The sequence below is a fragment of the Sceloporus occidentalis genome, unplaced genomic scaffold (genome assembly GCF_023333645.1).
Source record: "Sceloporus occidentalis isolate IW3139 unplaced genomic scaffold, rSceOcc1.0.p SCAF_13, whole genome shotgun sequence".
NCBI classification, from domain to species: domain Eukaryota; kingdom Metazoa; phylum Chordata; class Lepidosauria; order Squamata; family Phrynosomatidae; genus Sceloporus; species Sceloporus occidentalis.
In genome coordinates, this window is record NW_028316993.1 from 14,144,473 (window position 1) to 14,167,888 (window position 23,416).

The 23,416-nt window shown below is 44.3% G+C and overlaps 3 protein-coding genes across 6 annotated transcripts; 1 reads left to right on the plus strand and 2 right to left on the minus strand.

The window, feature by feature from the left end:
• The first annotated feature begins 2,539 nt into the window (after nt 1-2,539).
• Nucleotides 2,540-8,243, plus strand: LOC149305046 (kelch-like protein 31). 2 transcript variants are annotated; one of them, XM_089479019.1, is made up of 3 exons: nt 2,540-2,684; nt 3,764-4,969; nt 5,978-8,243. In XM_089479019.1, the coding sequence occupies exons 2-3, from the start codon at nt 3,780-3,782 to the stop codon at nt 6,708-6,710; spliced, it is 1,923 nt and encodes a 640-aa protein (XP_089335145.1). In that variant the 5' UTR covers nt 2,540-2,684; nt 3,764-3,779; the 3' UTR covers nt 6,711-8,243. The 2 variants fall into 2 exon arrangements, with proteins under 2 accessions (XP_089335145.1, XP_089335144.1); XM_089479018.1 differs by lacking the exon at nt 2,540-2,684 and having other exon boundaries at nt 2,721-4,969.
• A 1,307-nt stretch (nt 8,244-9,550) lies between these two features.
• On the minus strand, nt 9,551-14,953 carry LOC149305047 (large ribosomal subunit protein uL5-like). Its single transcript, XM_089478523.1, has 6 exons — nt 14,891-14,953; nt 13,317-13,470; nt 12,007-12,113; nt 11,781-11,912; nt 10,499-10,609; nt 9,551-9,627 (listed from the first exon to the last, which is right to left on the minus strand). The coding sequence occupies exons 1-6, from the start codon at nt 14,894-14,896 to the stop codon at nt 9,598-9,600; spliced, it is 540 nt and encodes a 179-aa protein (XP_089334649.1). The 5' UTR covers nt 14,897-14,953; the 3' UTR covers nt 9,551-9,597.
• A 1,062-nt stretch (nt 14,954-16,015) lies between these two features.
• LOC149305048 (cyclic GMP-AMP synthase-like) lies at nt 16,016-23,343 on the minus strand. Of its 3 annotated transcripts, none has more exons than XM_089478516.1 (7): nt 23,193-23,343; nt 21,798-22,045; nt 20,360-20,667; nt 19,544-19,775; nt 18,943-19,191; nt 18,186-18,285; nt 16,016-17,310 (listed from the first exon to the last, which is right to left on the minus strand). In XM_089478516.1, exons 2-7 carry the CDS (start codon nt 22,039-22,041, stop codon nt 16,851-16,853), a joined length of 1,593 nt encoding a protein of 530 aa, XP_089334642.1. In that variant the 5' UTR covers nt 22,042-22,045; nt 23,193-23,343; the 3' UTR covers nt 16,016-16,850. The 3 variants fall into 3 exon arrangements, with proteins under 3 accessions (XP_089334642.1, XP_089334644.1, XP_089334641.1); XM_089478518.1 differs by having other exon boundaries at nt 18,210-18,285; nt 20,360-20,670; XM_089478515.1 differs by having other exon boundaries at nt 20,360-20,670.
• Between the last annotated feature and the right edge of the window lie 73 nt (nt 23,344-23,416).

Here is a 23,416-nt window from a genome sequence, read left to right on the forward strand (position 1 = left end):
TCAAATGTTGGATTGATATCCATGAAAGCTCATGGTGAAATAAATTAAGTCTCAAAAGGGTGACTAGATTCCTTTCTTCCCACAACCCACATTTTCCTATTTATGCTATGACAGACCAACACAGCGATGTCTTTGGAAACTACTCCAGACTACAACAGAGCATCCTTCTCATGTTGTTGCCCCTACACAAACTATGCTCTATGTAGTCGCCTTCTTCTCAGCTGGCAGTGAGTGAAGGAAGCCTCCAACATGATAGTATCAGCAAGCATCTCTTACCCACTTACCTGGGAGTAAGACCTGTTGGACACGATGGAGCAAACATCTGAGAAGAAACCATGCCCTATGAGGAGGGACTTAGGGAGCTGGGGATGTTTAGCCTGGAGAAGAGAAGGTTAAGGGGTGACATTCTAGCTATGTTTATATATGTGAAGGGATGTCATGTTGAGCATGGAGCAAGCTTGTTTTCTGCTGCTCCAGAGAGCAGGACCTGGAGGAACGGATTCAACTACACTCGTCCCTCCACGTTCCCTGGGGTTAGGGGCACAGGACCCCCATCAATGTAGACAAACCGCAAATAACAAAAACCCTATGTTTTTACAAACCGGTATTTGATGGGAAGGAAGTAAGGGATGTGTGAAGACTAATGTATGTAGATGAAGGTTAGAGTAAGTGGACGAATGTTAAGGGAATGGGGAGGAGGAGGAGAAGGGAGGAAGAACAAAGAAAGTGAGGAGGTGTAATAAGGAAGATAGAAGTAGGTATAGGTAGGAGACTAAGGAAGGAAATGCAGTGGGGTAGAAGAAAGGATTAAAGTTGAAGGAGTTTGGGAAGAAGGAGTGATATAGCCCTGTAATGCCAAATGGATGTATGGAATATATGTAAGTTTCATAGAATCATAGAGTTGGAAGAGGCCGCAAGGGCCATCTAGTCCAACCCCCTGCCATGCAGGAAATCCAAATCAAATCAACCCCGACAGATGGCCATCTAGCCTCTGTTTAAAGAGCTCCAAGGAAGGAGACTCTACTACACTCCGAGGGAGTTTGTTCCACTGTTGGACAGCCCTGACTGTCAGGAAGTTCCTCCTAATGTTGAGGTGGAATCTCTTTTCTTGTAGCTTGCATCCATTGCTCCGGGTCCAAGTCTTGTTTTATATTATATGTCGAAGGCGTGTAAATGTATTGCTATGTCTTTTTTACAAAACAAATATGTTTTTACCTGAGAGAACACCTCTCTAGGAATCTCTAGTTTCTCCAGTGCAACTCTGTGGTCAACATTGGCCAGACATTGGCCACAGAATTGCGCCGGAGGAGTTACAAATGCCTATTGGAGCGTTCTCTCTAGGAATCTCTAGATCCCTCAGTGCAACTTTTGGTTAAAATTATCCATAGAGTTGAGCTGGAAGACCAAGATATTCCTAGAGAGAACATAGTATAAAATCCACGAATAATCAAATACACAAAAGTCAAAGCCACAGATGTGGAGGGACGAGTGTACAAGAAAAGAGATTCTACCTGAACATTAGGAAGAACTTCATGACAGTGGTGGAGTCTCCTTCTTTGGAGGTTTTTAAACAGAGGTTCAATAGCTATCTGCCAAAGGGAGTGCTTTGACTGTGTATTCCTGCATGGCAGAATAGGGTTGGAGTGGATGACCCTTGGGGTCTCTTCTAGCTCTAGGATGTTGCATCTTGGACTAGAACGTGCCTTTTCAGAGGCACACACCACAGTGCAGCTCTCCGCTTCAGATCCCTTCTTGTAGCTGAGCAGTCTGACCCCAAACACAGCTGCAGACTCATAGGATTCCAGTGTTATTTATAGCATTCATTTATTTGAGTCAATAACCGTGGCCCTCTTGTAGGGCCACGTGGCCCTCTGAAAACAGCTCGCAATGTTAAAACTAGGCACTTGCTTTACTAAATGCCAGTATTGCCATAAAGAAAACTCTGGGGAAACAAACCACATTGAAACCACACCTAAGCGACACCATTTTGATGATACTTTTGATGCCTTAAGTCCAATGAGTCTTACTCCCAGGTAACTGGGCAGGAGATGCCTGCTTATGCCATCATGTTGGATGCTCCTTTCTATGACTGCCATCTGAGAAGAAAAAGACCACATGGAGTATAGGAATGCCCTCCTCCACACCGTTTGTTTGTGTATGGGCAAAAATACAAGAAGGATGCCCATTATGTACAGTGGCATAGTAAAATGGTGTCCCTTATGGCAAAATCAGAGTCAGTGTGATGTAGTGGTTTGACTCTGGAAAGTGGGGTCCGATTCTCTCCTCAGTCATGGAAGCCCGCTGGATGATTTTGGGCAAATAAAACACTCTCAGCCCTTGAAAACCCCATGATAGGTTCTCCTTAGGGTCTGCAAATGTCAGAAATGACATAAAGAAACACAACAACAAGAATGCCCAGGAACACATCTACTTCATGAACAGAGGTATACCTGTATTTACATATCCAACCCGCATTAAAAGCGCAGATACGAAAGCCAGTAAAAAAAAAGTTGGCAACCCTAGACTGGAATGGCATTGATAATCTACTCTTCGTCCTTTACCTCCTTCCCTTCCTATTCTTAGAATTGCCAATTGCTTAACCCTCCAGAAACTTGATCTCCACGTCTCGCTCAGACGGATGGAAGGCGGAGGCGCTCCGGCTATTTCTGGTCTGCCACAAACAGGTTTGCCACCCAGAGGCTCAGATCTCCCTCTGCCCTCCATGCAACCAGTGGACAGAAACAGCTGAGGAACAGCTGGGACCCCCATTAGGGGCCTGTCCGCACACAGAGGGTCAGGATCTGTATGCAGGCTTAGCTCACGGATTGGATGCAGTCGTGCCATGCGTCCAGTTTGGAAATCCGCACATGGCAGGCTGTGACAGACCCAGCTTGTTGCAAGAGGGGAACTTCTAAAAGATATTTGTTGTTAACTGCTTTTGAGTCGATCTCAACTCATGGTGACCCTATGGATGAGACACCGCCAAGACCTCCTATCCTCCATTGCTCTGCTTAATTCCTGCAACACCATAAAACCCATTGTGACCTCCTTAATAGAATCCATCAACTGTCTGGCATGCGGCCATCCTCTCTTCCCTCCACCTTTCCCAGCATTATTGTCTTTTCTGGAAACTCCAGGATGCACACAACTCCCTTGTTGTAACAGCTCCAACACGGCCAACCTGGGATTCAAACCTTTTTCTCCAGAGTCTTGGTCCAACTCTCAAACCATTATGCCATTCTGGCTCTTTTATATTTTATATTATGTTACTTTTTAGCTGTCTGTTTTAATCTTTGCAAAGAGCCACTGTGGTCCAGTGGTTTGGTTGTTGGACTGCAACTCTGGAGACCCAGGTTGGAGTCTTCACTTGGCCATGGAAACCTAGTGGGTGACCTTGGGCAAGTCACACACTCTCAGCCTCAGAGGATGGCAATGGCAAACACCCTCTGAACAAATCTTGCCAAGAAAGCCTTTTGACACGGTCACCTTAGGGTCAATAACAAAAAAGATGCCTTGAATCTCAGACTGGGAAAAAGGGTGGATGGGTGGATGGATGGACAGAATGAATGACTAAATGAATGGATTAAGGCTTTATGTTTGTGAAACTGGCTCTCTTATTCTGGACAAATTATGGTCATATCCCTACAGCACTTTTTCTGGAGAGTTCAATGGGGTCTAACTTAGCTCTTTCAAAGCCCTTAATTTTCCGCAGGATTACAGTACAGCTTAACAAAATAGCTTCCACCTTCCTATGTTCTTACAGGTGACCTTTTGCCACAATGGCACCCAAAAAGAAAGCCCCCAAAAAGATCAAACCTGTGAAGAACGAAGTTCCTCTTAACACCTCAATGGCAGAGGACTCTTCGCTTGACATTGACCATCACCAGCAGCTGGATGAATTCTTTGAAAATGGTTCTGATGGGTTCCTCTGCACTGCCACAGAGGTTTTAGATCCAAGGCATGGAACCAACAACCTGGCAGAGATGCACCAGATGCAAAAAGAGCATTTCCTTTGTGACCTAACCATTGCCACTAAAACAAAGACCTTCAGTGTCCATAAGCTGGTGATGTCTTCCTGCAGCGATTACTTCAGAAGCCTGCTGAAGAAAAACCCCAGCCTTCAACAAGTGGACCTCACGGATGTCTCCCCTTTGGGTTTGGCCACCATCATCACCTATGCATACACAGGGAAAGTGAGTCTTTCTCTATATACCATTGGAAGTACCATTTCCACAGCCAGCTATCTGCAAATGTATGCTCTGCTCAACATATGTACTGACTTTCTCATCCAGGAGATGAATGTAGAAAACTGGATGTACATAGCCAACCTGGCCGAGACTTACAATCTCAACCAGACAAAGGATGCTGCAAAAAGATTCATCCGGGAACGTTTCCTAGAGTTCTCCGAGACGGAACAGTTCATGAAGCTCACTTTTGACCAGCTCAATGAACTGCTGATGGATGACGACCTTCAGTTCCCCAGTGAGGTGGTGGTCTTCCAGATTGCCATGAAATGGCTCGAGTCTGACCCCAAGCGAGTCAAACACGCCGCTGACCTCCTGAACAATGTTCGGTTTGGCACCATCCCAGCTCACGACTTGATTAACTACGTCCAGCCAGTTCCATGTATGATGCAAAACCCAGAATGCCACAGGCTACTGGTCGATGCTATGAATTATCACTTGCTGCCTTACCAACAAAACGACCTCCAGTCCAGAAGGACCAAGATTCGAGGAAGCCAAAAGGTCTTGCTGGTGGTTGGCGGGCGTCCGTGTACGACGGAGAAAGCTCTTAGCAAAGATGTCAGTTACCGAGATCAAGACGGAAACTGGAATAAGTTGACGGAGATGCCAACCAAATGTTTTAATCAATGTGTTGTGGTCATGGATGGATTCCTCTACGTGGCAGGAGGAGAGGATCAAAACGATGCCCGGAACCAGGCAAAGCATGCCATTAACAATCTCTGCAGGTAATGTGAATACAAAAGTCAGCTTTAAGGTTGGGTGTATGGAGGGATAATATTGTTCAGTGCCAAAAATGGGTGTTGTTCCAGGCTTCCCCAGGAGTTACTTTGGTACTGATCATTGACACAGGCTACTGTTGTAAAATAATTTATGCAGCAGATAATATATAGCAGAGAAGTGACCCAGCTGTTTTGCTGATGAGGCCCAGCCTTTTCTCTCAGCAATGATGGAATTGGGCATCCAACTGATTCTAATAAGAATAAGAAGTTTATTGCTATCCCGCCTCTCCCAATGGATTGAGGCGGCTTACATACATGGAACATATAACATAATATTCTACCTGGACTACCCGGGCAAGTGATCAAATTCAGTCCCCATAACTGTCTATACAGAGCCCCTGGACTGGGGTGCAACCCTCCAAGGCGAAGTTGATAGAAAATGGACTCCCAAGAGTTATATAGTGCTGAAGCAAAGAACAAAGTGCAGAAGCATGCTCCATCTTCCTCTTATAGCTATGAGAACTGTGCAAGAAAATTAGCAACAGAGGAAAATCCATTCCCCCCAATCTGTTCTCATACCTCCTATCTTTTCCCAGCTCCAAATGGGAGTGCAGACAGCTTCCTTGTGTGATCTTTGCTCCCGTGAAAGAGCAATGACTTTAAAATGCATTAGGCTGCATAAAATTAATCTTCAATGCACCTTTCTTTAGAATAAGTGAGTCTGAAGGGGCCTCACAGGCCACTGAATATACTCCCAGAACTCAGTGCAGGAACTCTAGGTAGAGCATCCCCAGACTTAAAATGCTTGTTAACCGTCACTGATCCAACTTGTCTGTATCCTAATGAAGTGCCCGGAACTGATCACAGTATTCCAGGAGAGGCTTGACCAAAGCAGCACTTATTTCTCCATCAGTGCACTCTGTTTCTCTTCTGAAAAACCCAGAATGAACTCAGGCATGCTTCATCCAGGCCAGCGTAGTGAAATCCGGAATGACAACTGTGTTTTCTCCACAGGTACGACCCGCGTTTTGGCACTTGGCTGCACTTGGCCAGCATGTCCTACCAAAGAACTCACTTCAGCCTCAATGCGTTCAACGGGTACCTCTACGCCATCGGGGGACGCAACGCCAAGGGGACCCTAGTCTCCATCGAATGCTATGTCCCATCCACCAACACCTGGCAAGCCAAAGCCAACATGGAGCTGCCACGCTGCTGCCACGCCAGCATGGTCCTTGAGAGCAAGATCTTGGTGACTGGCGGCTATGTGAACAACGCCTATTCCCGTACTGTTTGCAGCTACGACCCGGCCACGGATTCCTGGAGAGATTGTACTTGGCTGAGCACTCCAAGGGGGTGGCATAGTGCTGCTACATTAGGGGGCCGTGCCTATGTCCTGGGGGGCAGCCAGCTAGGGCCCCGAGGGGAAAGGGTGGATGTAGTCCCTGTGGAGTGTTACAACCCTTCTACAAACCAGTGGAGCCATGTGGCTCCGCTTCCCCTCGGCTTGAGTATGGCTGGGGTGGCCACCCTCAACGGGCAAATCCTGCTCGTGGGTGGCTGGAATGAAAGCACCAAGAAATACCAGAAGGGCATCCAAGCCTATAACCCTGACCTGAACGAATGGATTGAGGATGGAGAACTTTCGGAAGGCACCGTTGGGGTGTCCTGCTGCACTGTCGCCCTTCCGCACTCCAGCACCAGAGGGTCCAGGGCCAGTTCCGTTGGGTCAGCGGCCGTCAGCATCTAAGGTTGCAGGAAAGCCTTCATTACATGCCATGTTCAGGTGGTTTGCAAGAATATGGTGAGGCACATTTTGAAAGAAATCTCATTTATCTTGGTTTCTAGAGCTTCTGGGAGACAAAGCACTCTAGCTGTGTATCATTAGCCATCTTCTACTCCATCCTTACTTCATAGAAAACATTCACAGGCTTTCATGCAGCTCCTTTTTCTTCTTAGAAATGAAGAGTTGAACATACTTTTAATATATATCCAGAGGTAGCTGCGTGGGCCATAGAGCTAAGTGCAATAACATCCAAAATGTTATCTGCTATCAAGTTGACTTCAACTTATGGCAGTCCTTCAGAGTCCCAATCATCAACTGACCTTCTCAGGTTTTGCAAAAGTCTTGAAACTCTCTGATAAAGAGAAAGCTAAATACAGTATCTCACAAAACTACAAATCCCAGAATTCCACAGCATTGAGCCACGGAAGTTAAAGCGGTGTCAAACTGCATTCATGCTCAAGTGTACATGCAGCCCAAGACTGAGTCTAGTTACTTAGGTGATATTATCTCAAGAGTCCACCTCCACTGTATTTCTGATAGTGTTCCAAGTCCTTTTTAATGTCACCAGACATGCTGGCATTGATGGAAGTTTCCTCTTTGAAATACTTTTGTTTTAAACCACCCAAGCAAGGAAAACACAAGGGACTACTCTTTGGCAGATCTCCCAACAGCAATACGTCAGCAACATAAGTGAATACTTGTCATTGAACCAAAGAGTATACCCTATTTCCTCCGTTCCTTTGGATCCTGCTCTAGGAGAAACAGGCGCTCAGAGTTCAAGTGGCCGTATAGCATAGGAAATGGGATTTTAGAATAAGAAATCTCTGGAAAATAAAAGCAATTGACCCAAAGATCCATGAATGACTGCAAAAATTTCCACCAGAGACCTGATGAATAACAAGGATTTGCCACAGTTCTGGTGCTTCCAAGGCCAAAAGTATAACCCCTCAGAATAGAATTCAGAATGTACGGTATATCCCTTTGCCTTGAGTTAATTCTCCTTCAGTGCTTTGAAATAATGTGATCTTGTTGCCGAGCTAAGCAGTTAAATGCCAATAAAGCCAGAGATGAATTGAAAACTGGCACCAGGCCTTGCAATACAGAGTGTGCAGCCGCTGAAAGCATATTCTGCATGAATTCTGAGAATTCCAGACAATTGCAAACATTGTTTAAATTGAGATAGAAGAGCATTAACATCCCATCCCTGTACAGAACAAGGAAATACTCAAAGAAATAAAAAACAATGTGCATATACTAATGGCAGTAGTTTTTTGGGCAATGCCAATTGCCATTTTCCTTTATGCCATTACTGGCAATATCTGTGCCCTGCATGACACTTATTGAGAACGAAGCCACTTTGCATCATTTCAGAAACATTAGTAGAATCAAACCAACCAAGAAATGGCCAAAAACGCCATGTACTAGAGAGCAGTCAGCAGGGAAAAGCCTAGCAATTATTCATACCTTGATCACTGGAAATAAATGTAACTCTCGGTTTTTGCAAGCATTACTTTTGAAATTTGATTGCTAAGGTCATAAAACTGTTATTGTGCTTTGACAGCACTATTTCTTCCTAAAATTAGGCCATGATGTAACACAGAACAATGCAATACAGTTTATATACCACCCGTACACATTAACATTGTTTCTTTCATAGGCAGTTTGCTTTGTTCCTTGGGGATAAAATCATTTGAGAGAGGCAAGCAAAGGCTAGGTAATTGCAAGATGGTTCACAGGAATTATCCCCACTGCTGCTGGCAGAGAAAATATGTTTGAACATGTTTGTAATGCTTTGGTTTAAACACAGGGGATTTAATACCTGTATAATTAGAGAGCCGACCTTTCTTAAATGCAAGACAGGACTGCCTAAGAAAAAGTGGACTGTTTAAAGGAAAGACACAGGGTTCTCCCCTACTTCAAACTGACCCTATTTCCCCATCTTCCCCAATACAGCGATGGTGAACCTATGGCATGTGTGCCAGAGGTGGCACTCAGAGCCCTCTCTGTGGGCACATGTACCGTTGCCCCACCACAGAGTTTGCTACTAGAAAGCCAGAAGGACAGGGCAGTTTGCAGTAAATAAGTTGGTTTTGGGTTGCAGTTTGGGCACTTGGCCTCTAAAAGGTTCACCATCACTGCCCTAATATATAACTCAGGCCAAAGAGATTATTTCCTGTTGCAATGGCTTTAATTTCAACTTTGTTGGGAGAGAGAAGCTAGTCACCTCTCTTGTGACTTAGAAGGCATGCACACAAGGGATTTGATTCTTCTGCATAGTATCAACTATGCTAAATGGTTTGCAAAGGCCAAGACTGCCATCTTATGGTCCTAGGCAGAATGAAGGAAACTTATCTTCTGGTCTACCACTGACTTCCATAGCTAGCATAGTAACTGGCTATATTGGATAGGAGATTTGGGGAATTAAAGTCCAAAAAGTAGTATTTCCAACGTCTGAGGAACCTCCTCTGAAATAGAAACATTCACAAAAGGTTCAGATCCATTCCTCCTTACTACCACTGAGACTTCTGTAGTGACCTCAAATTCCCAAGTTTGGGAGAGAGGCAAAATAAGTAATTTGGGGATGTGGCAGGGGTGAGGAAAGGTTAGGATTCACATCTCTCTCAGCCACCTACAACGGAATTAGATGCAACTGAAAGTGTGCCCAACCTAATTCCCTTCTCACTGGTTGTCACAGGAGAGGTTTTGTGGTTAAAGAAAGAGAAACACAATGATCCAGACAGAAGGGGCAGCAATTTTAGAAGAGATATAAGAGAACCACCACAAAAGGCACAACAGCAAGGTAGTGAAATAGTGGAAAAATTTTATTAGTTTTTTTTATAGTGGAAACCATTTATTTACCAGGAAGGATGATGCCATCATACTGCAAGAGAAGAAAGGAATGAGAGATAAGTAATATAGCCTCTAAAACATTTAACTATCATCAAATCATTTCCCCCCACACATCTGTAAGGCAAAGTAGTTTGAAGAATAACCTTATATGAATGCACACACAAGGCAAGAGGCAAGCAAGAGATTTTACTGGCCAAACTGTTACAAGTGTTGCTGTATTTTTTGTGCCCTAAGAGGCAAGGGGTATTTACAAGCCAGCTTATGCAACAAGATTGTCAGAGAAGAGACACGGATGCCATTCAGCCGGTTCCTTAGAGGTCTTCAAACAGTGGCTGGATGGCCATCTGTTGGGGATGCTTTGCTTTAGATTTCCTGCATGGCAGGGGGTTGGATTGGATGGCCCTTGTGGTCTCTTCCATGATTCCATGATAAGCACTTTTACTATGCTGAGTGATCTTTCAAATACTCTTTAATGTTGCATCTCATCATGACAATTCCCTACAAACAACAGTGTGAAATGAGTCTCAAAAGAAATGTCAAACTATCTTAATTTCAGAATGTGGGGCATAAGCTCATCTTTTACATTCTTTAAACAACCAGGGATAGGGACCTACATTGACTGGGAATGTAGGAATTCCAGCAACATCTGAATGGCCTCAGAAGGATAGGTGAGTAGTCCAACAAAATGTGGCAGGCCACTGCTAACCCATCTGTTTTATGGTTAACAGTAACAATTTCTTGCTAGTCTTCCAAAACTGTTCCAATACAGTAGAACCTCTTAAAGAATAATTTACTAGAATTCCAACACACTGATTGATCACAGCATTGCTAGATATTTGAGAAGTCTTATCTTTTAGATGAACTTGACACAGTTCATAGCTAAACGCGTCAACAGGACTTACCTTCTGCTGGAACCAGCGCATGGCTTCCTCCTTGCTGATTCTGTGCTTGGCCCCAATGCTGCCGGTTCGGCGCTTCTTGTCAGCAATGCTGAAACCAGGCCTGCCCAGAACCTACAGCAATTAACAACAAACACTATTTAATCCTGGAAGTGCATTTTAGGGAACCCTCCCACATGCCAGAGTGGTAAGTGATAAGGCAGATGAAGAACAGAGTTTAAGAGACAACCTAGTGCCTGAGGCATGGTAGACCACAAGTAACAGGAGTTATAATTTCTCACAGAGAGATATACTTCAGCAGCTATTGTTCAACTTAGATGCTGTATAACTCCAAGTTTAAATATCTTGGTTGGTGTTCAGTAGTGCAATTGCCTAGAGTTAGACATTTGTGGCTGGTCTGTAGTCACTAATCCTATGCAGTCAATTCTATGTAGTCAAGAGCCCACCTGAAGTGCCAATTCAGTCCTTCCAGCTATCCTGCCAGGTACATTCACCCAAGGAGTAATTCAAGTAATTCATACCCAATAAGTGCAATAATAAAGTGAGGATTTCTGTACCCAGTGGTAAAACCACCATGGAAATGGAGGGGGGGGGAACTTGTCATTGAAACAACGACCTGCTTCCTCATTGGAAATATTATAAGAAGGATGTGAGAACAGAGAAGAGGAAGGCGTCCCCTATACTTGCTCAGCAAGCCCACCATTTATGGCAAGGGGCCACTTAACTACATCCTTGATTCATGGTGTTAGAGATGCTGTGGAGCAATAAAACCTCAGCACATATTTTCAAGTGTGCCAGCTTTCTTAGGTGCCGCAAGAGGGCAACCTTTTTCCTTTTTGACCGTGCAAAGGACAGTTATACCACCACTGCAATGGTTGCAAGACCCAGCATAAATACATAGAGGGGGAAAAGACATTTCACTAAAACGAATGGGTAACCACTTTCCTACCGTGGGAACCCTCCAGAGGTCGAACTGGCTGCCAAAAATAGAGAAAGCACAAAACCAGAAGAGGCCAGGCATTCCACTTCTGGTTTTGACAAATGGCAATTTTATTTGCATTTAAAATGCAGCCTATATAAAAGGTGAAGTGCTGCTCCTAGAGGTTTCCAGGAGAGGCAATACACCAGGGGTTGGGGATGGACAGGGGACTATGGAGAGGATTAGGACTGTAAAAACAGTTGCAGGGGGCCTGAACTTTGTCAACTTCTGTCCTAATAGGATGAGACTCCTGGACTGCAGTGTAAGAATGCAAATAATAATAATAAATAAGCAAAGTATACAAACCACATAGAAGTCCAAGCCGTAGATACCAATACTGGGATCGTATTTTATGCCCAAATCAATGTGTTCCTGGATTCCAAAGCCAAAGTTGCCTGTGTCAGAGAAGTTATTCTTCCTCAGCTCGTATTCTCGCACCTGAAAGAGGGACATTGGTTTTAAGGCTTGCCCTCCTTTCAAACGCCAAGTTCTGCCAGAAAAACAGTCATGTCCGAAAAGGACGACAGCTCACCTTCAAGCCTTTGTCCAAGATCTCCTCAGCTTTTGCCCCACGCACAGTGCAGTGAACGGCAATCTTTTCATTTCTCCTGATCCCAAAGGAGCGGACAGTGTATCGAGCTGACGAACAAAACAAATTTTAGTTGCAAAGAATTAAAAGTGGCAGGAAAACAATTACACCACAGTATACTGAAAGGGGGAAAAGAAGTCTATCCAACTGTCAGCCCAAGGCAGAGGGCAGCAACATGCGAACAGTAGGCCTGAATTTGGAAACAAGTCAGATGCAGACAGCATGCAGATATGACAACACAGTATTCAAACAAAACTAAGGTACACGTTACTGCTGAAAAGGAGGTAGGTTATAAAAACAAGTATCATACCAAAATAAGAATTACGAGCCTCCATTAACCACCCAACATTTGGCTCTAGCCCTGGGTACTGATAATACTGCAACAGTGCAATAAGTAGGTATTTGAAAAAGCTAGGTATCAAATGCAGGTTCCAGCCACAAGTAAATCCAGATTGTGCCCATGCAGAATTATGAGACGGATCATCCCATCCTCTGATCTGATAACAGGAGCAATTATCTCTCTTTGTGCTTATGCCCCTGCCATAGTTGTTTTTTTTACTGTGCACAAGTTGCATCTTAAAGCAAAATGGTGATAGTGTCCTCAGCAAATATTGGGGGGATAAAGCATGGACAACTGGCCAAGCCTTTGGACCATCAACTGAGAAGAGAGTCAGAAACAGTTTCAGAAACCACTACTGCTGTACTGAGGCAGACTTCTTGTTCTCCCTTCAGGAATACTAATACTAATAACAATAACAACAACATTATTTATATCCTTCCTCTCTACACAACACAACTGGGGCGGCTTACACATTAAAACAATAGAATCCCATCCGAATATTCCCCTTCCCCCCAAAATACAATTAAACGTATATTTTTTTTAAAAGCTGGACGAAATAAAGCTTATGAATAACATTTCAGCCTCTCTTTACTAAAATGATACACAACCATTCCTCTCTTACATCTCATCTACTAAAGATCCCACCATGATAGCAACAAAAGCTCACCCCCCTCCCCAAAAAAAAGTATATGTTTACAGACATCCAGTTGTTACACTTATAATCTGTTCTAAGTTTTAAGGACACAAAAGTCGGAAGGCAACACGTCTCATCTGGAGGAGCTGGGAGCTTGAGGCAGAGTGAATTCTTAGCAACGTCTATGGAAACCCTGCATCCCTCCACTACTTTCTATCTAACCGTCGGATGGAAATCACTGCCGTAGAAGCTTTGGCGATGGCTTTTTGGCCAGCTTACCTTTTGAGAAAACAGGCGTCTGTCCTGTGAGCTGTTCCAGCACTTTGGCCGCCCGGGTGAGCCTGTCTCCACTCTCCCCGACGCAGATGTTCAGGCAGAGCTTGCGGATGCGCAGCTCCCGCATGGGGTTCTCCTTCTCACCCTGGTCTTGCTGCTAAACAAAAAGTGAAACATGGAAGCATGGTTAATGCGGAGGCAGCATAACACTATGCGCTGGCTATGACACGAATGGGAGAGCCACACACTGGGTTGGGAAAGGTGTTCATGGCTTCCTCAACAAGCGTCAGTTTGGGCTACGCACCCCCAGTTCCACCTAAAACCCTCATAGACCTTCAAGTGACCACTCCATGCATTCCTGCGTGCAATACCTTAGATATAGTAGTTCTCTTTAAGGGCTTTTGGCCTTCAACTCCCAGAATCCCACACTATTGGTCAACATGGGTGAGGCTTCTGGGAGCTGAAGTCCACAATCTCTTAAAGGGCACAGTTTGGGGACCAAGCCTCTCCTGCCAATACCTTCAGCCTTAAGAGACAGAAGCCCAACTACTAGCTACACACACACTCCATCTTTCATCCCATGTTCTCCAGGCAATGCGCAACATGCTTCCCTTCCGCTTCTTTCGCGCAACAACCCTGTGAGGTAAGCCAGCCTCACAAAAAAGGGGAGTGCGCTTTCTGGTTCTCTTTAATCCAGGAGCCATCATGCTCACTCCATTCATGGTGACCAGGTGCCCTCCTTTTGCAGGACATGTCCTACATTCCAACCTTCTATGCAGAATTCCAAAATGTCCTCCACTCAGGTAACCAGATGCCCTTCTTTTGGAGGACATGTCCTCCTTTCTGTCCAGGAGGAATCCTAAAATGTCCTCCTGGTCCATTATCAGCATGGCTCAGAGGCATACATTCCCATTTCAATCTACTTTCATTTATGTCCTCCATTTTCCTTACAGGCCCCTACATTTTCAGGCCTTTGAGGTGAGGAGTTATGGTCGCTCTTGGTTGTGGTTCCCCTGCAGATGAGGCTGGACTGCAACACCCATCAGCCCCAGCCCAGGAAAAGCTGCAACTTTAGGACCAAAACAGACTGCACAAATAGCCCTATCTTGAGACCACTTTAACTGCCCCTGGCTCGGTGCTAAGGAATTCTGGGAACTGTAGTTTTGTGTTGGCACTGAGCAGGGAGGGAAGGCTTCCAGGGGAGATAGTAAGGGACTAAAAGGTACAAGGAGGGTTCTTTTTGGAAGGGAAAATCCTGATTTCCTGAGGAACAAAAGCTCCCCAAAAGATGCAGCACAAAATGGGAAACAGGGGGAAAGGAGGTTCGAGAACTCGGCGCTCGATTCGTCAGCCTAGGCGCCCAGGGCCTAGCATTTCCAGCGAGACCAGGGACTTTCTTAGCGCCCTTTCCGTGCCAGGAACGACCCTCGCCCGCTTCTCCCGCTGGCCCTCGCTTCGCCCGGCGTTTCCCCGACCCTTCCGAGCAAATTCCCGCCGGAAAGGACTCGGTAGGGAAAGGATGGATGCGGATTTGAGGCGCCCCCCGGGGCAGAGCGCTTCCTCGACCCTCTACTCACCGCCATCTTGGAGGCGTGGAAAAGGTCGCGAGAGTTCCGGAACGGGATCTTGAGATGCAGCTCACATATGGCTGGGAGGGCATAGAGAGGGAAGGAAGAAGCTAGAACGTCTGGAGGCTTGGCTTCTCTCCGCTGCCCTCTAGAGGTGGGAGGGACGCATTGCAATTTGGGTTGCTCCCAATAGGTTAAACTGCAAGGTCCAAAAGACACTGCAGAAATAATCCAGTTTGAGACCTCTTTCACTGCCCTGGCTCAGTGCTAGGGAATCCTGGGAATTGTAGTTTGTTTTTGGCACCAGGCTCTCTCTTTCTTTCTCTGACAGAGAAGGCAAAATGCTTCAAAAAAACTAATAAGTAACTAATAGATAAATAACTAATAACTAAATAATAATATAAAATAATAACAAATTAACAATAATAATTAATAATGAATAAATAATAACTAATAAATAACTAATAACTAAATAGTAATAAACAAATAATAATAAACAAATAAAAATAATAACTTAACTAATAAATAACTAATAAATAAATAGTAATAATAAAATAATAATAAACATAAATAATAAATAACAAATAAATAAATAGTAATAATAAAATAATAATAAACATAATAATAATAATAAACATAAATAATAAAATTAAAAACAATAACTAATAAATAACTAATAACTATAAACAAATAATAATAAACAAATAAAAATAATAACTTAACTAATAAATAACTAATAAATAAATAGTAATAATAAAATAATAATAAATATAAATAATAAATAACAAATAAATAAATAGTAATAATAAAATAATAATAAACATAAATAATAAAAATAAAAACAATAACTAATAAATAACTAATAACTAAATAAAATAACTAAATAAAATAATAATAAACAAATAAACAACAACAAATAATAATAATAAACAAATAATAAATAAATAATACAACAATACAATAAATATTTCCCTTGAATGATTTGTTGCTGTTTATTGCCTAGCTATTCCCAGGGTAATGGCTCTTTTTTAAAATTATTATTATTACCTTGAAATACACATAGACATACAGAAAAAGATGTAATATTAGTACATTGTTAAATGTATACAGTAAAATGACTTCCTCTTTCATGTAAGTCTTATACAGTTTCTTTACTATTATCACTATCCTTAGGGTAATGGCTCTTTAATTGCGACGTCGTGTGAAAAATCTTAATCGCGATCGTGCGATTTTCACAGGAACAATCCCTGTTTAAACCCCCGATTTTCCCCCATGTGATAAAATCCATTGCCAAGAGATTTCTCTAGGACTGGTCTACTGGGCAGCCGTGTTTCTTTCATCCTAACAGGCAAAAATTTAAATGTAAAAAGCAAAGAAACTCTCGCAGATTCAACTTTTAAATATGTTTATTTTCTTGCTTTCTTTCTTTTCCTCGGAAACAACAAAACCCACAGAGTCGCAACCCATCGAACAAACACAACAACGAGAAAACGAAGTGCGGACGGTTCTCGCTTATAGTCCTCATTAACTGGGTATCCCTACAAAGCAAACGCATGGCAAGGAAAAACATTCAGACTGTGAAAATCGCTAAAGTATAATAGAGTATAAAAAGTATAGTATAGCAACAGAAGGCGATGATGCTACTACCACTTGTTCTAAAATACAGCAAGAGTGGTATCTTGTGCAAAACACAATGTAATACCACTGTAACTGTCACGGCTCCATCCCAGGGAATCCTGGGATTTTTAGTGTGGGATAAGTAATTGGGATCCTCCGCTAGACAGCTCTCATAGACTCCCAGGAACTATAGTTCCCAACGTACCTATAGAACAGGGACAGAGGATTAAATCAGGTGAATGAAATTCAGATTGGAGCGCTCTCCAAACTACAGATTTTGTAAGATGGAGCCATGGCAATTAAAGTGGTATGAAACTGATTTAACTGGGTTTGTGTAAATACGGCGACGGAGCTAAGGGGTCATATAAGGGAGGCCAACTGAGACCAGACCGATGAGACCAAGGGTGGTCATGAGAGGCCAAGCCATGTCAGGACTGACAGGCGGAGAGGAATAACCTCTCTTGCGGGAGACAGCGGCGGTCTTCATCCTTCCTTCTTTCTCTTTCTCTTTCAGGTGGGACCACAGGAATTTCAGTTTCGTGGGAGGGAAGAACTTTGCCCCAAACAGGTTGCATCTGGGAAGAAAGAAGTGGGAGAGCTGAGCGGTGGCCACTTCGTAAAGGAAGTTCTCCAAGACCCTCTCAAAACATGGAGCCGCCTTGCAGGGCTTCCAGTCGGCATCGTCCTTCCACTCCCAAAGGGTGTGCAGGAAGGAGGTCTGGGCATGGTAGGTACTCAGGTGAGCCAACATCTGGGGGTACTCTGTCTTGAGAGCCATCACAAGGTCCTCCAACATCTTCAGACAGTCCTTCCTAGAACACAACACATGCAACGATATTTCGAGAAGATTCAAGAAGTGGGTGTTGGGTTGGCACAGTCATGCTTACCTTGAAAAGGTTTCTTTTTTTGGAATACAGGTCCCAGAATCCTCAGCCGGCAGGGTCCTGGGGACTGCAGTCCAAAACATAACAATCTTGGCCATTCTGGGATTCTAGAAACTATAGTTCCCAGGCCTTGCATAATTGTCGCTTGCCTCCCTTGATGAAGATTAACCATCCATTATGAAGCCAAGCCCTCCCTCCAGTCCACCTGCCTTGGTCCAGGCCTTGGAGGTAGAGAGGAACTGCTTGACCTCATCCCCTTTCCCACCACCACTCCCTTCTCCTTTTGTGTTGTGTCTTTTTAGATTGTATGCCTGAGGCCAGGGAACCGTCTAATTAAAAAGACTGTATGTACAACGCTGTGTAAATGTACAGTGCTTTATAAATAAAGATTAATAATAATAACAACAACAACAACAACAACAACAACAACAATAATAGTCCCAAAAAGGTAATCTCCCCCTCCAGCCCTGACTCCTTATTAATAGGGCTTATTGTTTTTATATACATTTAAAAGCCATAGTGGGGAAAAGCATGGCCCCTATTTATTTAGAGTATTTATACCTTGCCCTTAGCCAAAAATACCCCTAAGGCATCATATATTGTTAATTTGGCCCCCAAAGCTCTCCAATCCTTCCCCCAGCTCAAAATTTGGAGTGATTTATTCGACACCCACAAACCCCCTCCAAGTACAGCTAAAAGCTACAGCGCTTTGGCCTTCCTGACCCTTTCAAGACTTCCACACTCCTCCATCTCCCTCAGCAACTGAGAAAGCATCTGAAAAGTGGACTGTCTCAAATACTTGCCGGCAGCACTCCTTCCCATGGTACCTTCGGCAGGCTTGGGGGCTGGCGTGGCGGTTTAGGATCTCCTTTTCCACGTGAGAGAAAGAAATTCTCCAGGTCTCTGAAATATACAACGAAGCACGACTGCATGTCAGTAATCGATATAGGATCAATTGAGATAATAATACACTCCATATCCACTGATTCAACCATCCACAGCTTGAAAATATATCTTTAAAAAATACATAAATTCCAATAAAGAAACATTGATTTTGCCATTTTATATAAGGGACACCATTTTACTGTGCCATTGTATTTAGTGAAACGTTCACAGATTCTGGTATCCAAGGGAGGTCCTAGAACCAAACCTCAGCAGATATCAAGGGCTCATTGTGTGTGTGTGTACACACACACACACACACATGATATAATATACAGTGTATGATCAACGTCCCTTTCCTCGCTGCTATGCTCTCTTCTTTGTGCTTCATGTCCTTTTAATTTTGAAGCCTGAGGACCGGACTGGTGCCAATCCATTGGCTGCTAGTCCAGGGAAGGAAGGAAGGAAGGAAGGAAGGAAGGAAGGAAGGAAGGAAGGAAGGAAAGAATTGTAGCCAGTGTCCATGAACATGGTGCAGGTTCTTGACATATTAGGAAGACGTAATTGCTGACTGAGAAGCACTGCACTACACCATGCTAGCTCTTTATGAGAATGCTGTAAGGGTTGAAGAGGACCTCTGAGCAGTCCAGAAACTGTAGGTAGGAAGAGCTGGATTACCTTTGTTGTGCTTTCCAGGAGACTGCTTGGCTATGAAATAAAACACCCTCATGAGAGGCAGAAGCAGCTCTTTCTCTTCAAGGATCTCCTTGGCTTTCTTCAGGTATGGCCAGGGGCCTGAGACCTCGAGAGTAGGGATGAGACTCAGCGACAGGTATTTGGCACCTTGGTTATCCAGCATCACTAAGGTCACTGCAGGACAGTTGGGCGTCTTCTTCTCCAGCCTCACCTGCCAACCTGGGAAAGGCACTGGGAAACCAGGAAGGAAAATACATATTACAGTGGACCCTCCACATTTGCTGGGATTAGAGAACATATTAATAAAATCTGCGAATCATCAAATCTGCAAAAGAAAGACGCAAATGTGGAGCAACAACACATTAAAGACTGTTTGCACTGCATCATGTATACAGTCAACCTTTAGTATCTATAGATTCTGCATCCACAGATTAAATTACTCATTGCTTGCCATTGCCTTCCTCTGAGGCTGAGAGAGTGAGAATTTCTCAGCATGGTTTTGGAGGTTCTCATCCCAGTTACAAGGCATCTTTCTGACCATGGGGATCTGGGGAGAGCCTTCGTCCCCGATCGTCTCCCTCACCTGAGTAAGAAACATTTGCAAAGTGGTCCACCTGCTTCCAGAATTCCTCCATGATGTTCCTTGAGGAGATGGTCCTCCCGTCTTCCAGAAGAAAGGCTGCTGGGAAGCTGCGAGACTTCCTCAAGAGAGTCAAGGTGTAAAAGAGGCCACTGTAGCCCTCCACCTCAGTGTAGTGAATGCAGTCTGGAACAGAGATCCTCAGCATCACTTCAAACTCGCCTGGATGGAGGAACTGGAGGCAAACCAACAGCACAGTTCAAAAAAGGGCTTCAGATGCAACTAACTAGAAACTAGATGGGATAACACCTTTGGACTACAGCTCTCAGAATCCTAGTGACCCATGGTATCCAACTGTCTGGTTTTGGTAGGGCAGTCCCCATTAATCCTCTGTCATCCCCACTTTGGAGTTCTTTTCAAACCGTCCCTGTTTCTCTCTCCTCCCCAGCCCCTTCCCCTTCTTCCTTGGCTTACTTCAGTTGCTGTAAACTGAGTTCAGTTTGCAAATGTAGTTTTCACTCTTAGCAAGAGAGAATGGAAACTTGCCCTGTAGGCGCAGGCAAAAGCAAACTGCTGCAACCCCTCCTAGTTTGTGCATGTTCCCCTCGTTCATAAGTTTTGTCCTCTCGATCACATTCTGAGGTTGCTTGGCCATGCATTATGCTGGTTCTCATCCATGAAATGTTGGGAGGGTACAGTGGCCATCCCACTTGGGTGATTCTGGGGGAGCTGAGGTCTGATACACCTGGAGGACATCAGGCTGGGGAGAAACTACCCAACCACCATGTATATGCCTAGTTTTGTACGCTGGCTCATTACCTTTTCATACTCGTAGCTGCTTCTCGGGGCCAGTTCTTCAATGTTCCTAAAGTAGGGTCTGTCTGGGCACTCATGCAGATAAGTTAGAAACTGACCCAGGAAGTTTTCAAGAACATCGGCTGCCTCTAAACTATTTGACTGCTGGTCCGGACACAGAAACTTGACCTTCTTTTTGACTTGTGCAACGCTCTCCATCTGCTGGGCTTGGTGGTCTCCATCTCCTCCCGCCGCCACTCCGACGGCTGAAGAAGTCTCAGTTTCTTCACACACATTTGTGGATGTGGAGAATGAAGATCCTTCCCCATCGCCTGCTAAAAGAAAAGTGATTTGGGGAGTAGGGCAGGATTAATTTCAAGTATGGTTGCAAACCCCACAAAGAGGGATACTATTTCATCTGAAATTCAGTAAGCACCAACAATGGTTAGTTTTAGACCAGGGTGGGTAGTATGTGGCCTCTAAGCAAACTGTGACTTCAGGGAGGCTCTGGAAGCCCAACCAAAGCCCCTCAAACTCTGAGACCCTCTTTTTAAGAAATGACCATTGCAATCCTTGCTTGACAATAGTCTTCAGTCCTTTTCAGCCCCCAGACCCAGCTATGTATCTTTGATCCCATGAGTCCATCTCTGTCTAATGCAGGTTAAGGGATCTTTACATTCTCCATGTGTTGTTGGGCGACAACAACAAGGTTGGCAAAGTGTGGTCCTGTGTACATGTCCTCCAATATGGCATAGATGAAAACCAGGATCTGTGTGGCCAGGCAACAGCAGAGTGTGAGCAAGATGGTTAAAGTTCTTAATGAAGAAGAATGCACAAAGCAAGTTTGTATTGCCTCTTCCTCTATTCTCCCTGCTGCTGAGTTAATGGAGTGCAAACTACTTTATAGCAATAGCAATATCAAGTACTTTTCTATACCGCTTATCAGTGCACTTAAGCACTCCCTAAGCCAGTGGTTCTCAACTTTCCTAATGCTGCAACCCTTTAATAAAGTTCCTCATATGGTAGTGACCCCCAACCATAAAATCGGTTCCTAAGGTCATCGGAGATATGTGTTTTCCGATGGTCTTAGGCTACCCTATCCAAAGGGGTCGCAACCCACAGGTTGAGAATTGCTGCCCTAAGCGGTTTACAATGTGTAAGCCAATTGCCCCCAACAAGCTGGGTATCCATTTTAGTGACCTGCGGAAAGATGCAAGGCTGAGTGGATCCTAGAGCCTTGCCTGGGATCAAGCTCACAACCTTGTGGCTTTGAATTTGCACTTTTGCACTTTGAATTCAATTTGCAGCAGTTGAAGTAAGCCAGGATAAATGGAGAAAGTGGGAGGAGGAGGGAGAAACCAGGACATTTAATGAGAAAATGGGAAGGCAGAGGATTAATCCAAACTGCAATAGTCTGAGGGTGTTATTTCAAAGTAAGTCAATACAAGCAGGATATGGTTACCTCCGGGATCTCGTTGCATCCTGCTTGCCCTCAGTTTGGACCAGGGGACAGGAGTCTGAGGGTACTCCAAAGCTTCTGAGACTTGGCACTCAGTCCTCTCAGGGCTTTGTACATTCAAAGGCATGGGTTCTTTTGCTGGAAGCAATGGTGTGTGGTAGTTGTGTGTCTCCTCGCTGCCCGTCTCTTTTCCTTGCTGCTTACTTTGAAGTGTTTCCTCCATCTCCTTGTCCTTCCTGGCGGACATGATGCTGAGTGAGAGGAATAAGACAGGACCAGGATTAGTTGGCATGGTGCAAAATCTGGAGAGAACTAAGGGGCTAGTTCTGAAACCAGTGTTAAAATGCAGTACCACAACTGCTCAGGGGATTGCTTTGGAAACCAGAACCCTTTCTGAACTGGATGCTCTCCAAAGGCACTGTATTATGAGCCCAAGCTTGGCTGGGGATGATGGGAGGTTGGTCCTACCCATGGAGGATGCTGGGTTAGCCTGAGGATGATGCTCAGCGAGAGACATTTAACTTTTCGGACTGAGAATTGTGCAGATGTTGTCGAACTGTATCTTCCTAGCATCCCTTAGCACTGGTTTCTGCAGGATCGTGATGGGAGTTGTAGTTCAACAATATCTGGAGGCACAGTTCCTACCCGATATATAGAGACGAAAACTGTAAGGCTGACAAATATCTAAGACTGTCATGCCAAAACCAGTTGCTGCCTAGGAGCTATTGGTACCCAAAGAAATGGGATTTTTCTTAAGAAACTTTTATTTATGTATTTATTTTGCTTACAGCCTTAGGCAGGCTTCAATCCTAGGAGGGTGTACTTAGAAGTTTTGGACTTCCTATTCTTGGAAGCCTCAGCCAGAGCAAATAATAACAATAACAATAACAATAACAATAATGAAACATTTGCAGCTGGCCCTCCATATCCACAGGTTCTTTATCCATGGATTCAACTTTCCACAGCTTGAAAATATTCTAAAAACATATCAGTCCCCAAAAGCAAACCTTGATCTTGCTATTTGGCATAAGGGACACCATTTGACTGTGCCATTGTATTTAATGGGACTTGAGCATCTATGAGTTTCGGTATCCATGGTCCTGAACCCAAACCCCAGCGGAAAACCAAGGGCCATGGTTACCAGAGGTCATCGCCCCGAAGGAGAACAAGGCATCACAAAATATAGGACACTCATGTAACAAATCCAAATTCGAGCTTCTCAGCCATGCTCAAAATGGAAGACACTTTGAATTCCCTCCTGGACAGGTGGTTTAAATCTAGGTGTCCTGGAAAAGGAGGACATCTGGTCACCTTGCCAAGGGTCCGCTGTTTTCTTACCCGCTTCTCCCCATGGATTGAGGCAGGGAACAAATGCCCCATACCATTCAATGTACTTACTCCTGGGGGACTGAGATGTGGCTCCTGGCGTTGTGTTTGGTTTTAAATGGCCTTAGGTTTAAATTCACCAGCGGAGACCTTTTATTTTTTTATTGGCCCTTGTTCCTTTGGGAGGCCTTCCTCAGACCTCACCAACTGTCCACTTCCAACTGTCAGGACCGGATGCTCAAGAATGTTAGTGGATGGGCATTCCTGATCTCACACCACACACTGGCAATAGTCTT